Here is a 15,745-nt window from a genome sequence, read left to right as displayed (position 1 = left end):
CCGCGCGACGCCGGAAGTGAGCGAGCATTTCCGGCGGCCCTCCCCGTGGTGCTGACGCCTCCGCGGTGCCGCTCCCCGGGCCTTCCCGCCGTCATGAAGGACGTACCGGGCTTCCTGCAGCAGAGCCAGAGCTCCGGGCCCGGCCAGGCCGCCGTGTGGCACCGCCTGGAGGAGCTCTACACGAAGAAGTGAGCGCCCAGCCGGGGCCCCGCGTCCCGGGGCGGAGGGCGAGGCGGACGGGGGCGGCCGTGACGGGCCGGGGGGCTCGGCCCCGCGTGCTGAGAGGGGGCGGGGGGCTGGGCCCGCGGGGAGGGGCGCTGGGGGGGCGGGGGTCTAGGCTAGGCCGGGGAGGGGCGCTGAGGGGGCGGGGGTGAGGCCGGGGAGGGGCGCTGGGGGGGCGGGGGGCTAGGCTCCCGGGAGGGGCGCTGGGGGGGGCTAGGTCGGGGATGGGCGCTGGGGGGGCGGGGGACTAGGCCGGGGAGGGGCGCTGGGGGGGGCGGGGGCCTAGGCCGGGGAGGGGCGCTGGGGGGGGCGGGGGCCTAGGCCGGGAAGGGGCGCTGGGGGGAGCGGGGGGCTAGGCTAGGCTGAGGAGGGGCGCTGAGGGGGCGGGGGGCTAGGTCCGCGGGGACGGAGGACAGACCGGAGGCCGAGTTCGGGGGTGTCGGGTGCGCTGGGCCCCTGCGCGAGGGGCCGGGACCTGAACCCCCCTTCGGCTCTCTCCGGGAGGGTTCGGGGCTCTCAGGGACGCTCGCTCTCGGTTCCCGTCGTTGTGACTGGAGGGTCCTGGTGTCGCAGCCTGTCTCCGGAGCCCATAGGAGCCCATAAGCCGGAGCGCGGTGCGGCTGTTGGTTCCCCTGTTGCTTGTGTCCGGTCACTCCTCGGGCTTCAGCCCCGGCGCCGCTCTCCCAGGGCCCCTCCTTTCCATTGCATTTCACGTGGGGCTTCACGCCGCTGGAAGATCCCGGAGTTTGGGCTTGGAAGCAGGATGAGTTTTGCGACAAATTACCGTCGCCTCGCACAGCCACGCACCAGCCCGGCCTTGAGTGGAGAGAAGAACCCGCTAGCCTTGTGGCGTGGGAAAGGGCACCTCCTGTGGCGACTCCCCTGCTAACGCTGGCCTTGAGCCTGGTGCCTTGTACGCGGAGGGTGAATACATGTTTGGAGGATGTTCGGCAGCCTTCGGCTCTTAGTGTTTTTTGAGAGGAGATTCTTAGTGTTTGGCAATAACTGCATTTTGTATTCTTCAAAGCATTTTATTTGCATTCTTAAAAATTAGACTTTGGTTTCATATGTACGGTCATTTTTCTAGAGGGTTTATTCGTTTGCCCACCTAATTCTTCATTCGTCCCATTTACAGGAAAGGAAACAAGCTCACTTTAAGCTCCAGATAGTCGGCTGTATAGAAGAGCCTACATTTCAACTTAGGGGTGATTCCAAATTCGTGTTTTCAGTCAAACCTCATAGTAACTAGAGAGAATCTAAGATGATGTTCTCCGGCCTAACATACTGTTGCATAGCAGAGCCAGGAAAAGAGCTCAGGTTTAGCTTTCTTCCTGTTACACGGTAGAAACTGGCTACTGTTTGTTGTTTGATAGAACCACCACGCTGGAGGGGCCTGTGACTCAATATTAGTTTATCTCTGAAGGGCCTTATGTTTTTCAGATTGTGGCATCAACTGACACTCCAGGTGCTTGATTTTGTGCAGGACCCATGCTTTGCCCAAGGAGATGGCCTCATTAAGGTAAATGATTTTGCCATGCCAGGTCAGATATAAATTTGCTAAAAGACTTTTAAAAATAAGAGGTGGGCTTTATATTAATACACTATACCCACTCAGCAGTCACTTGAAGTCAGGTACCGTTCTAAGGGCTTTACTTATTTACTACTTACAAGATTGGGAGATAAGCATTACTGTCATCCTATTTATTCGGTGTAGAACTTAACACCAAGACATTGAGTAACTTGCCAGAGATCACAGCTAACAGGTGGTAGAAGAGACTTCACAGTCTGGCTGTTTTTAAAATCCATGCCAAAAATGCCATCTTACAGGATGGGATAAGATAGCCTTATATCTTATTGTTCATAAACTGTTTTTTTCAGTACTGTTTTTGGAAACTGTTATTCAGAAACTAAAAGTGCAAAATCGGGGGGGGGGGGCAGGTAAACTACAGTGGAGGATAACCATCAGACTCTTACAGATAGCCGTCATTGCTGCTCTTCCTTCCCTCTCTGATTCCACCTGCTTGCCCAAATGCTTTGTCTTGGGTATTGTGGAAGGCAGAGCCCTTTTAGAGTTTCATCAACAGGGAAAAATAAAGTTCTCTGCCCCAGCTTTCCCCACACTCCCTCACAAACCCCCACCAGTTTGTTCAGTGGTAGCTTCCTCTTTGAAATCTTTCCTGACATCTTACTCTTTGATGCCTCTCAGATGCTTAATGAATCAGAGATTTATGCCTACATTGGAACCAAAAACTAGTTATTGATAGCTTGAGGTATTCACCCCGGATACATTACTTTATACAAGCCCCTAGTGAAGCTTACTTAGCACCTTCTTACCCCACCGCCTGGTGCCCTAAGACCTCCTTGTGTTTTATACCCGCAACATGTCACTACTTCAGAGGAACTTGTATTCATCTGCAAACCTAAAAATTTGACTGGGCATTCTGTTTTCTGGATTATGTGGAAAAAAATGACAAGTTGGGTCTGTCTTAGTATTTGTTCCTTGAAGTTTTATATTCCAGTGATGAAATAATCCATGATTATTCATCTCTGTTCTTTGCTTCCTTGTCTTAAAATCATTTTCTACACAGAGCAAAATATTCCTTCAACCCACAGGTAACATAACACTTATTTAGGTCGGCAGGCTAGAGTTTACTGTTTCAGTGGACAAGCAAACCTTTAAAAATTGTAGGGACTCAGCCCACAGGACTTGCAGATATATATATAGTGTTCATGAATCTGCAGTCACCAGTAGTAATTTTCAGTTTCCTTTTTCTTTAGAGAGGTTTTTGCTTAGGTAATTCCATAAATGATAGCGGGTATCAGAAAAGTTGAAAATATCTTTTTTTTTTTTTTTTTTTTTTTTTGAAAATATCTTCTTGATGAAGAAGATATCTTTGAAATAGTTTTTGGTAGTGAAAAAGCCATTTTATTTAGATGGCTCTTTCTGGGTGCTTTATTTATTCATTCATTCATTCATCCATTCATTTATTTATTTAATGATAGTCACACAGAGAGAGAGAGAGAGGCAGAGACATAGGCAGAGGGAGAAGCAGCCTCCATGCACCGGGAGCCCGGCGTGGGATTCGATCCCAGTTCTCCAGGATCGTGCCCTGGGCCAAAGGCAGGCGCTAAACCACTGTGCCACCTGGGGATCCCCAAATTTATTTATTTATTTATTTATTTATTTATTTATTTATTTTAAAAAGATTTTATTTATTCATGAGAGGCACAGAGCGAGAAAGGCAGAGACACAGGCAGAGGGAGGAGCAGGCTCCATGCAGGGAGCCTGACGTGGGACTTGATCCTGGGTCTCCAGGAATCACACCCAGGGTGGAAGGCGGGGCGGGGCTAAACCGCTGGGCCACTCAGGCTGTCCTGGGTGCCAAATTTAAATAACAAAGTGGCTCCTGGGGGGACATTCCCCCCCTCCCCAGTTTTATTGAGAAATAATTGACGTGTAACAGTGTTAGTTTAAGGTGTGCAGTGTAATGATTCAGTACATGTATATATGCAAAATGGTCACAGTAAGTCTAGTTAACATCCGCCTCACATAATTATACTTTTTTTTTCTTCTCATGATGACAGCTTTTATGATCTACTGCCTTAGTAACTTTCAAATATACAGACAGTATTATTAACTGTAGTCACTGTGCTGTACGTTATATGTCCAAGATTTAATCATTTTATGACTGGACGTTTGTACCTTTTGACCACCTTCACCCGTTTCTTGCACCCCACTCCCAGCCCCTGCCTCTGGCCACCACCAATCTGCTCTCTGTATCTGTGAGTTCAGTTTTTTAGGTTTCACGTAGTAGTGAGTGACACAGTACTTGTCTTTCATTGTCTAAGCTTATTTCACTAAGCAAAACTCCCTCCAGTTTCGTCCATGTTGTCCAAAAATGGCAGGGTTTCCTTCTTTTTATGACTGAATAATATTCCACACTCTGTGTGCATATACACCACATTTTCTTTCACAGGGACATTTCCATCTTTCTGTCTTCCTATCCCAGAGGAATTGCAGACTCTCCTTATCCGAGTAGACCTTATCTCGAGGCTCCCTCCTTCCACTCTGCCCAGTTACTTGACAAGCTCAGAGTTCACTGTCAGCTCCCCTTTCTAGCGAGCAGCAAATCTCTCAGACCCTGTTGTTGCTCCCTCATCTCCTGTCTTGACTAGTGGCCTCAGCTGGTCTCTGTCCTTCACTCTTCCCTCCCTCCCCTCCCCACCCCCAGTCATGCTTATCAGGTAGGAGTGAGGTCAGGAGTTTCCATGGGTTCAGGCTTGCCTTTGGGGCAAAGACGGGGGCCCCAGTGCCTCCCACTGTCTGTGTCCTTCAAAGTGCTCCTGAAACTGCAGCGTTTGTTTGCTTCAGTGCTTTTGCACATGTTTATTCCCATCCAGAATTTTCTCCCAATGCCATACCTCCTCTCCCATACCAAATTTGTCCAGGTCTCTAACTGCTCTTCCTTCCTTAAAACTCAGTTATCACCATTTCTGGAATCACCTTCTTTGGAACCTCTCCTTTTGGCTGATTGACCCATGTGGGTTTTTTCCCTTGTTTGTAAACTCACAGTATTGTCATTTATTTGTTCACAAGTCTGCTCTCCTGGGCCAGGAATCCTTGAAAGCCCAGCTTTTATTTTACACATTCTGTGTCTGTAGTACCTAGCAAAGAGTCTGTATAAGTACTCGAGTGTTTGCAGAATAGCTAATAAATTTGGTAACATAGGCTGCAACCTTCTAAAATATGAAGGTTAGTGAATCTTTCAAATTGATAGTCTCTTTTACTGAAAGTATTTTGGAGAAAGAATGTAGGAATTGGTCTTTAGGAGATTGTTACAGGTCAGGGATCTAATTTCCAGAAAAAAAAAATCATAGCTTCTTTCATAATCCATTGGTGATTAATACATCTAAATATGGGTCCCCTGTCATTTCACAAACATTTCTGTGGTGCCTGCTGTGTGGCAGGCATTGCAGTCATGTTCAACTTTGTAGAATGAAAGACATCCTGTAATCACTCTACGTGTTTTGGTTCCACAGCTTTATGAAAACTTCATCAGTGAATTTGAACACAGGTAAAACACCTTTGTCAGTTTTTTACTTTGAACATGAACTTTGAATATTGATACTTAATGACACTCAAAGCCTGGTGATTTTTATTTCAGGGTGAATCCTCTGTCCCTGGTAGAAATTATTCTTCATGTAGTTAGACAGATGACTGGTGAGTCTCACTTTGTTTCATAAAGAAGCAGATACAAATGGTAATTAACATGATTTCAAAATATAAGTTAAATAAACTTTTACATTTTGATAAAAAATAACAGCCTCGGGCAGCCTGGTTGGCTCAGCAATTTAGCTCTGCCATCGACCCAGGACATGATCTTGGAGACCCGGGATCGAGCCCCACGTCGGGCTCCCTGCATGGAGCCTGCTTCTCCCTCTGCCTGTGTATCTGCCTCCCTCTCTCTCTCTCTTTCTCATGAATAAATGAATAAATAAAATCTTTAAAAAAAAAAAAAAGAAATTATCAGACTCTAAGTTACCTTTTTATTGTATTGTATGTTCTAACCTAAAGATTATCTTACCTAAGTGTTGTGATTGGTAGGAACCGATCTCTAAGGAGACACTGTCTTTTTTAAAAGACACTGTGCTTTTTTTGACATTGTTCTTCTGCCTTTTCTAGATCCTAACGTGGCTCTTACTTTTCTGGAAAAGACTCGCGAAAAGGTAAATGTGAAGTCTGAGTCAAATCTTTAGAATATGCGTGACTTATAGTTTGTGTTTACGTTTGCTACACACACTTTAGAGACCAATTTGTTTCTAGTCACGTAAGTGAAGCCATATGCAGATGTTTTGTTAGTCTCCTGCCCACACTTCTCAGGTTCCCTTGTTTCTGATGTCTGTAGGTGAAAAGTAGCGATGAGGCAGTGATCCTGTGTAAAACTGCAATTGGAGCTCTAAAATTAAACATCGGGGACCTACAGGTTACAAAGGTAATGTTACCATAATACAGGCTTATCTTTAGTTTAAAAAGTTGTTTATGGAGTCTTGGGGGAAAATCTCATTTTTTCTATTTTAACTTTTAAGGTGACTTTACATTATAGAAAAGTTGGAAACAGCACAAAGAACTCTCATTTACCTCCCTCACACTCTCATTGCCCCATCATTCTCTGTGTGTGCTTGTGGTGGTTTTTTTTTTTTTTTCCAAAACCACTGAGAGTCAGTTGCTGATATGAGTCTTGTTACCATTTAACATAAGGGGACTGCCCTGGGTGAGCACAGCACGTCCATCAGCAGGAGGGGTCCAGACAGCCTCAGACTGTTCGCATGGGCCCTCGCTGACCAGGGTCAGCTCACTCAGTGCAACAGGTCACAGGCTGCTGCTCCTCTCTGTCTGCCTCCTAATCTTTGCTGAAATTTCCTGTCCTTATTTTTGCTTTAGTGTAATTTGGGGACAGATGGTGGATATCAGTGGCAGTAAAACCAACTTGTGTGGTCAGTCTACCTTATTGAACCAGAGACTACATGTGTGTTTATGTTGTTTGGGTTTGTGTTAAGAAAATATTGGGGTAACCATTCATGTTCTCATTGCCCTGAAGTCACACTTCTTATTTTTTGTTGCTTCCCAGTTATAGCCTGCATACATACTTATTACATTTTGCTTTGAAATACTTAACACCTCTCGAAAACCACAGAATACTAGAAGGAATCCCCACCCAGCATAGGAATGACGCAGCACTGCACAGTCGGAGCTGCTGGGCCCTCACAGCACATTCCTGCTCCAGCAGCGCTCTCTGCGCGTGTCCTGATGCTCACTAGACAGGGATGTGTTACGTCTAAGTGAGGTTTAGTGTTGTTTTAAGTTAACGGGCTCAGTGTGAGGTTTGAGAATCATCGTGTTGGTACCTGTGACCCATTCGTTCTTACTGGCCCTTCATATTTCACTGTGACTTTCACAGTGTATGTATCAGTTCTCTATTAAAGGGATTCAGAGTGTTCAGAGTGTTAGGAACAGTGCTGTTATTTATCTCGGCATTTCTATGGCTGCTTCCTCGTGTATGTGGGCACAATCTCACCAAGGCACGTGCCTGGTGTGTGCCCCTCTGCCTTTACCAGATGGGGTCAGACCTTTCTCCAAGATGGCTCACACTTCCCTGGCACCGTACAAGCACTTCCAAAGCTCCGTATCATCAATACTTGGTATTTTCAGACTATTTAACTTTTAACAGTCTGGTGAAGATGAAATGCCATCTCATTGGGGTTTATTGACCGCTCCATTCATGTCTCCACTTCTGTAAATTGCCTGTGAATACTTTTTCTTTTATCCATTTTACTGTGTTACTTTCCTTCTGTTGATTAGTAAGAATTCTTTATATAGCTTTAGTTGTACCCCCTTGTGAGTTACGTGAAAAATGTCCTTTCCCAGTCTGTAGCTTTTCTTTCTTCTGTCTTGGATGAACTGAAGCTCTCTATTTTAACATTGTCTTGTCTGTCTGTTTCCTTAAAAATGTTTTAAGTCAGGGCCGCCAGAGTGGTTCAGTGGATTGAACATCTGCCCTCCCTCGGCTCAGGTCATGATCCCAGAGTCCTGGGATCAAGTCCCGCATCAGGCTCCCTGCTCAGTGGGGAGCCTGCTTCTCCCTTTTTCTCTGCCGCTTCCCCTGCTTGTGTACATTCACGCTCTCTCAAATAAATCTTTAAAAAAAATGTTTTAAGTTAAAAAAAGGCAATTTTGCTTCCTGCATTTAGGAAACAATTGAAGATGTTGAAGAGATGCTCAACAACCTCCCTGGTGTGACCTCGGTTCACAGTCGTTTCTACGACCTCTCCAGTAAATACTATCAAACAATCGGAAACCATGCATCCTACTACAAAGATGCTCTGCGGTTTCTGGGCTGCGTCGATATCAAGGATCTGCCAGGTAACATGGAGCCATTAAAGTCCATGTCGAAGGAGCGTGTTCTTGAGGCGTAGTAGCAGGTCTGGGCTGGGAAATTACTCTGGTGTATCCATCCATCCACTGAAGAAAGCCCAAGTGGTGAGAGGGTGGAAAGAGCCATGCAAGCATTAGTTTCTATGTGAGTCTGCCTTCAGCATTTAGCTCAGGTGAAAACGAGGCTGCGCCCTATAGCCCTTCCCTGTTCCTTCTCCGTCTCCCCTGTTCTCTGAACCAGAGGCCTTGGTGAGAAGCCAGCCATGTCGACGCCTTGGCCCCAGCTCATGAAGGGTGTGGTGAAGCCCTGTACCTGAGAACTTGGTTCTGGAAACTGAAAAGACCCAGGGAGATTCCTTACAAAAACCTTTTCAAGGGATCCCTGGGTGGCGCAGCGGTTTGGCGCCTGCCTTTGGCCCAGGACGCGATCCTGGAGACCCGGGATTGAATCCCACGTCTGGCTCCCGGTGCATGGAGCCTGCTTCTCCCTCTGCCTGTGTCTCTGCCTCTCTCTCTCTCTCTCTCTCTCTCTCTATCATAAATTAAAAAAAAAAAATTAAAAAAAAAAAAACAAAAAAAACAAAAACCTTTTCAAGGTTTTGAGGAATGGAAAGAAAAGTGAACAATGAGTTTTAGGAAAAGTGCAAGGAGTACGTTTAGAAAAGAAATGTGAGCCCATTTTAGATGTTTCTTGCAGTACACTTGTTGAAGCTGTGGAGGCCAGCATCCCGTAAAAATGTTAATGCAGTTTTAATTCCAGCAACTCCAGAAAAACATACTGGAAAATGCAAGTACTGCAGTCAGGCGAGGGGAATTGTTGTGTAGGAACAGAAGTAGGTTCACTCTAGTCCAAAAAGAGGCTAGATGAGGTGATTTTAAGAGAAACAAGGTATTGCTTCCAGGAAGTAGAGTAGCTGAAAATATAAATAGATTCACGTATTTAGGTAAAGATGAGTAAATGAACGTCTTTCCCATAAAACCCGTATATATGGTTCCAGGTATAATTTAAGGTAGTTCAGTACTTTTTTTAAAGATGACTAGTGGGACGCCTGGGTGGCTTAGTCACTAAGCAACCGGTTCTGGGTTTCAACTCCAGTCACGATCTTGGACGCCCTGAGATTGAGCCCCATGTCGGAGCTCTGTGCTAGGCATGGAGCCTGCTTCAGATTCTCGACCTCTCCCCCTCCCCACCTCTCAAAAAAAAACCCAAAAGAGATAAAACAATTTTCTTTTCTTTTTTTTTTTTTATAAAACAATTTTCAAAGGCTTTGTGAAATAACCATTGCAGAGAATGGTTTCTTTACTTTTTTATGAGATTTTTAAAGCCAAACAGGACTGATGCTCATAACTGGGATATGTCACTGGAGCTCTGTTTTTGCCGTAGTGTCTGAACAGCAGGAGAGAGCTTTCACACTGGGACTAGCAGGACTTCTTGGCGAGGGCGTTTTTAACTTTGGAGAACTTGTAAGTGGACCCTGAGCACAGATTTCTTAACAAGGGGGAGACTAATGTGGTTTTTTTTTGCCAGCTAACCATCTCATCCTCGCAGCTCATGCACCCCGTGCTGGAATCACTGAGGAGCACCGACCGGCAGTGGCTGATTGACACCCTGTATGCCTTTAACAGTGGTAACGTAGAGAGATTCCAGACGCTGAAGACTGCCTGGGGCCAGCAGGTCAGTCAGGAAGGACAACTGAGCGCTCCTGCCACGCTCTTGGCTCTCGTTCATCCTGCGTCTGTACATTTATTCCACAGACGTTTTCTGTTCACTTGCCTGCTACACACCAGGCACTGGGAAGACAGATTAAGACAGGCCTGTCCTACTCTCAGAGCAGAGGGTTAAGGGGCTGGTTACGATACTTAGTTATTGTGGTAGTGAACAGTGTGATGGGGGAGCGTCATCTGGGTGACAGGGGTGTCACAGAAAACTACCCAAAAGAAGTAATGCCCTTTGTCTGATCTTAGGCATGAATAGAGTTTAGCCAAGTGAAGAATATGAGAAGAGTATATACAGCAAAGTAAAGGGAAGCCTTTCGCATGTTGCTGAACTGAAACAGTCTGTGAGGCTAAAGTGACTGAGTGATGAGAGCTGGGGAGAGCCTCGGGTGTGGGGTGTGGGACGGCAGGACAGTCCTGCAGGAAGGGAGTGGTCAGTATAGAGGGAAAGGGGTGGGCAGGGGAGAGGCCAGCAAGCCAGGAGAGGAGCCATTGGGAGGTGTGAATTAGGGAGAAGAGATATTGAATGAGGACCTGAGCTTTCATAGTTAAGCTTATTTTTTTAATGAAATTATTAGAAGCAAATATTACTAAATTGTTCATAGTGATAGGGATTATGGTTGTATTACTGTTTTTTATACTTTTCTGAAACTTCAATTTTTTAAAATTTAAAATAAGCTAATAGAAATGACACATAATGGAGCTGAGTAGATGTGAATGGGCTGTGAAGAGGCAGAGAGCAAATCCATCCAACCCCAGCTGTAGCGTGTGTTGATCTCTGAAAGAAACAAATGTGCCGCCTGGCAAACAAGCTGTCTGGCTATAGAAACCTAAGGAAAAAGAACTTCAGGGGTGTGTTGCCAGCGCTATCGAAGCAGCAAGGGCCCATTTCAGGGGAGTGGGCTCTTTCTGAAGAACTTTTCCTGCCTTGTCTCTGTGGCAGAAATGGCCCCAGGAGCTCTGCCTGTGTTGGGGTGTGAGTTCCTAGATGATTGAATCAGGGAACTCATCCTTTTTGTCTCTGCCCATCAGTAACCCATGACCCACAAGTCTCCTTGAAAGGCCTGCACCTGGGTCCTGGCCCCTGGTGTCCCTGGCATTAGTGTAAATCTTACCTTGTAAATGGCTTATGCAGGAGCACGGTTTTTCAGGGATGCACCAGTTAGTGATGTCCTGAGAAAAGTGAGCCTCCAGGACCCTGCAGTATATGGTGTTTTCGTTCGATCTGCTGTAGAAAGAATTTCAAAGCCCAGGTTAGGTAAGTGATGTCTTTCTCCTTTTCAGCCTGATTTGGCAGCCAACGAGGCCCAGCTGCTGAGGAAAATCCAATTGTTGTGCCTCATGGAGGTAAGCAAGCTGCAGGAACTACTCTGATTTCAGACCCTGCAGATGAGCCCTCGGGGTCCTGCACACTCTCTAGGCTGCACCCCCTCTCCATCACCTTCCCTTTTTTTCTGTCACCATTTGCATTTTTAAGTTTGTATGTGGGTCTCATCTTCGATGATGACTGAGCTAGAGTAGCTGCCGCCTCGTTGTATGCACCAGTCTTCATCAACATGCTCGTCTCTCTTTCCCTGTAGAGTGTAAGTTTCTTAAGGAAAGCAGCCTTGTGGGTCTGGGCCAGCACACTGTCCCCAGCTCAAGCACTTGCTCAGGGCATGAATACTGACCGTTGCCGACAGTGGCTGTGGAGTTCAGTTCACTGTGTCATCTAAGCATGGAAAGCTCGCTCCTAATAAGACCCACGGCTACTACGGTTAAGGAAGAGTTTAGCGTATGCGATAGTAATAGCTGTATTTTCAGAACGTGTATTATCAGAAGCATCCTTATGAGTCAGCTGACAGTCTTTATTTGGAAAAATAGTTAATTAACAAACAAAAAAATGTTTTTCAGATGACTTTCACACGACCTGCCAATCACAGACAACTCACGTTTGAAGAAATTGCCAAAAGTGCTAAAATCACTGTGAACGAGGTACAGCTGTTGGATTCAGGAGGGTCAGTGGGAAAGCCCAGAGGGATCGGGGCTCCTGTGAGCACTGCTCCAGGCCCCAGACCACAGAAGACATGGTGTCATGTCCCCCCACACGCGGGGCCTTGGGCTGTCTCCCACGGCCGCTCTCTGCGCAGGTGGAGTTGCTGGTGATGAAGGCGCTCTCAGTGGGGCTGGTGAAAGGCAGCATTGACGAGGTGGATAAGCGGGTTCACATGACCTGGGTGCAGCCCCGTGTGCTGGATCTGCAGCAGGTAACACAGTTCATGTCTGTGGGTGGTTCGTATGCTCTCTGTGCTTGTCTTGGTTTCACTTGGATGGAAGCCATTTAGGAAGAAAGCAGTATTGACGGGGGATTCTGGAGAATCTGTTACTGCTGTTTGGAATAAGGGTTTTTTAAAGAACCTAATTTAATACAAGCCTGGGTTTGAACCCTGTGTTTAAAAGCTTATCCTAATTACAGTGTTGGCTGTGCTGATGATGCCTTTTAATCTTAAAATTGGTACTCAGATCAAATATGTTCCTAGTTCTGTGGTTTGAGCTCAGGTCCATTTGTCCATATTTGCTGGAAATTTAATCCTGTGGATTTCCTCTATTCTTGCCTGCTTTCTTTCATGCAGGTTTTTTAAAATGTCATTGCGATAAGAACTACCTGGGATAATCCCATCTTGCACAGCCCACTCCCCCAGCTCTGATGCACCATAGAATTAGCTGGAGAGGTGCAGCTGTGATTCCCAAGTATCCTAACACCCTGGTCCTGCTTTGCCTCAGATCAAGGGGATGAAGGACCGCCTGGAGTTCTGGTGCACCGACGTGAGGAGCATGGAGATGCTGGTGGAGCACCAGGCCCACGACATTCTCACCTAGTGCCCTGCCTCACCGTCTGTGGCAGCTGGGAAGACCTGTGTTCCTGAGGGAGTAGAGGGTGGGATTGTGTTTGTGGAGTGGGGACTGTTCTCCCTGCTATGAAATCAGGACGTCACTCATGGGGGGCCCGCCTGCAGAGAGAAGCCTCCTTTGTGGGGGTGTCCTGTAGCTCTCAGTAGGGGAGGGGTCACGGGTCTCCAGTGAGGAGGAGGCAGGCAAGAGTGTGCGCCCCGAGGAACGAGGAGTAGCCCTCAAGTGTGTGGGGACGCCACTCAGGCTCATCTCCACCATCTACCTGTGTGAACATCTCTGCTGTTGTTCAAGAATGTTCCTGTAATAAACGCCTTTGTTTTGTCTATTTGTGGTTCTGCTTTCTTAGTCTTAGCTCCCAGGTCAAGCCTGGGCCCAAGAGATAAGAAAGGAGATGGGAGACGGCTTGGTGGGGGTCTGGCTTCGGCCTTCCTCTCCTACCCTGGGAAAAGGGCGTCTCTGCATGTACGGCCACTGAGCAGAGCTGGGCACAGATGTGTCCACTGCGATCGACAGAGTCGTCCACCCACTACCACCCAGCCGGCCCTCAGCCCAGGGTATCCAGGGAGGGGGGATGCTCATATAGAAAGAATCACCAAGTGAACACTAGGTGGAGGGAAGGTTTAATGCGATCTTTCATCCAGTGCCTGGATCCTGAGCTTCGGGGCTTTCATTTGGTGGAGCCTGTCTTGTAGCTCTCCAGGTGGAACAGGACCCAGCCCGCGGGGGTCAGGAAGCTGAGGAACATCACGGATAGCCCAATGGCTTGCTCCTGGGTGAGGAAAGCACATGTGAGTCCACCAGGCCAGTACCAACATTCCTGGGTCACCACAGTGTGGACCCCTGGCAACCAGAGTGACAGTCCACACTTAGGGACGTCCTGCCCCACCCCCTGTGCTCCCGTGGGACCCCTCAGCCCAGCCTGACATCTGGTGTGTGAGTGGGGACACTGGTCCTCAGCGTGGACTTGGGCTGGCAGCCCTCTGTATATGCAGCAGGACCCTCTCCTCAGCGCCCCCTCAAGAGCCTGCTGGGCCTGGCCTTGTGTGCCTCGACCTTGAACTCCTGACCTGGCAAAACATGTACACGTCAGGTGCTGTGCGGGACAGATTCCGGCCATACAAGGGCAGGGTCATTTTCCCTAAATGGCAGTCCTGCTCAGAAGCCTGGACGGAGGAGACGGGACTCCTTGCACTGTGTGCCATCCCACCCGGGGCCCGGTTCCAAAGAACCTACTACACTACGCCTTCACTCAAGTTTCTTCCTGAAACAGCCTGGGCCCAATCATCCCTGCCCATTCCCTTAAGCAGTCAGACGCCAGGTTGGAGACCAGTCCTTCCTCTTGACTTTGCCTCCCAGTGGTTTCAAAGCAACGTGAGCCCAGAACGAGGCCCTTAGGCCGGGTTCTGAGCTTAGCCTCACCACGTGACCTTGAACAGATGACCTTCTAGACTTAGTTTATTGCTGCTTAACACAGAGGTAGTTGTGTGCTCTCCCGGAGCCCGAGGGAGTCTGAAGGCTGTGTTTTCGCCTGTGCTCTTGCGGGCCTTCGGAGCAGCCCACTTTCCCCACCCGTGGGCGGTGAAGCTGGAGTGTACACTGAGTGCCCTTCAAGCTCTGCCGTTGGCCAGAGGGCAAGTGGGGGCCTGAGAACAGAAAGACCAGCATCCCCAGTTGACTGCTAGCTGCTTTGGGAGCCTGACCTCCAGGCGATGGACCCAAGGACCCCCTTCCCCCTTCCCGGGGTGGAGGCTGATTTCTAGCTTGAGGATCACCTGCGGGATCTGTGAGCCTGAGAATACAAGTCTCCTCCCCTTTATCAGCTTGGCCTCCCGTGTCCTGCCCCCAAACCCACCTCATCTGCAAAACAACGCAGGACTGCCCACTCCCCATGCTCCGGCCAGCACCCCTCCGTGGAGGTTCTTACCATGGGAGACGTGGGTGTCCTGGCCGGCTTAGCAGAGACATGTGCCCTGGGGACCACCCAGCCCCTCAGCGGCGTCTGCAGCAGCCTGGGGGCCAAGGCCAACCTGAGCATGGTGGTCCAGCCGCACGCACTCCAGGAGTCCAGCAAGGTCCGTGTATCCGCTCGGCGCGTCCTCTGCTCACTCGGGTGCTGGGGCTTTTTATAGCTCAAGTGGGGAGCGGCAGCTGTCCCCTCCTGTCACGGCGCTTGGCTGACAGGACACCAGCTTGGAAGCGGGAGACCGGTGGCGTCAGGCTGCAGCCTCCAGGCCCAGCCTGTGCTGTGGCCCCAGGGGCTTCGAGCCTGTCCCCGCGCAGGCAGGCTTGGCCTTCTCTGCGAACAGCCTGCAGGTCTCCGTCAAGAAGGCACCCGACAAAGAGGCAGGACTGGGGAAGTCGGAGAATTTGAGAAAGCAGGGGAGGAAGTGACAGGATTTAAGAGGAACCCAAGTTCCTGGAGTGGCCACTGACAGCGCCCTGTGGAGCTATTTTAAAGTTCTCCAACTTCGGGATTCCGGGCTGAGCTGCCCGGCCTGTGGATCTCCGTCCCGGGCCCGGCTGCGAGTCGGAGCAGCGCAGCCTCGCCCCCAGAGGGGACCCCGCGTGTGCAGCGCCGGGAAGCCCAGGGGAGCTGAGCAGACGCGCTGAGCCCCGAGCAGGCCCCGGGGCGCTCTGGGCCCACGTCGCTCGTGTAGGGTCCCAGGGCCACTTGTGCTGGGGCTGCGATGCCCAGCGGCCCCAGGGAGTCAGCCTGTGAGCCACCCCACGCCACGTGTGAGCTCGGAGCCTCCCGGTCTCTCTTCTCTTCGTTCTTCAGGGACTGCGTCGCTCGTGTCTTCCCACAACGATCATCTACTCGAGAATTTGTTTTCCTGCTCTGAGGGGTTGTGTACCCCATCTCACTGTACAACCCTCCGCCCCCGCTGCTCATTTCCCCGAAGTCACAGACGTGACCAGATGTGACCCACCGTCGACCGCAGTGACTCTGCTCCAGGACAGCAGTGGCCCTGAGCCCCTGGG

At 49.2% G+C, this 15,745-nt stretch overlaps 1 protein-coding gene and 1 long non-coding RNA gene across 2 annotated transcripts; one reads left to right on the top strand and one right to left on the bottom strand.

Moving 5' to 3' along the window:
- The first annotated feature begins 15 nt into the window (after nucleotides 1–15).
- On the top strand, nucleotides 16–13,088 carry PSMD13 (proteasome 26S subunit, non-ATPase 13). Its single transcript, XM_025991483.2, has 13 exons — nucleotides 16–188; nucleotides 1,663–1,741; nucleotides 5,263–5,297; nucleotides 5,388–5,443; nucleotides 5,906–5,949; nucleotides 6,129–6,215; nucleotides 7,972–8,143; nucleotides 9,540–9,619; nucleotides 9,705–9,830; nucleotides 11,156–11,218; nucleotides 11,765–11,845; nucleotides 12,001–12,117; nucleotides 12,635–13,088. The coding sequence occupies exons 1-13, from the start codon at nucleotides 94–96 to the stop codon at nucleotides 12,728–12,730; spliced, it is 1,131 nt and encodes a 376-aa protein (XP_025847268.1). The 5' UTR covers nucleotides 16–93; the 3' UTR covers nucleotides 12,731–13,088.
- A 278-nt stretch (nucleotides 13,089–13,366) lies between these two features.
- On the bottom strand, nucleotides 13,367–15,031 carry LOC140599068 (uncharacterized). The gene is made up of 2 exons (XR_012001754.1): nucleotides 14,688–15,031; nucleotides 13,367–13,532 (listed from the first exon to the last, which is right to left on the bottom strand). It is a non-coding gene; the product is annotated as an uncharacterized lncRNA (long non-coding RNA).
- Nucleotides 15,032–15,745: the final 714 nt, after the last annotated feature.

The sequence above is a fragment of the Vulpes vulpes genome, chromosome 5, assembly GCF_048418805.1.
Source record: "Vulpes vulpes isolate BD-2025 chromosome 5, VulVul3, whole genome shotgun sequence".
In the NCBI taxonomy this organism is placed as follows: domain Eukaryota; kingdom Metazoa; phylum Chordata; class Mammalia; order Carnivora; family Canidae; genus Vulpes; species Vulpes vulpes.
This window is presented reverse-complemented; position numbering and strand designations above follow the sequence as displayed.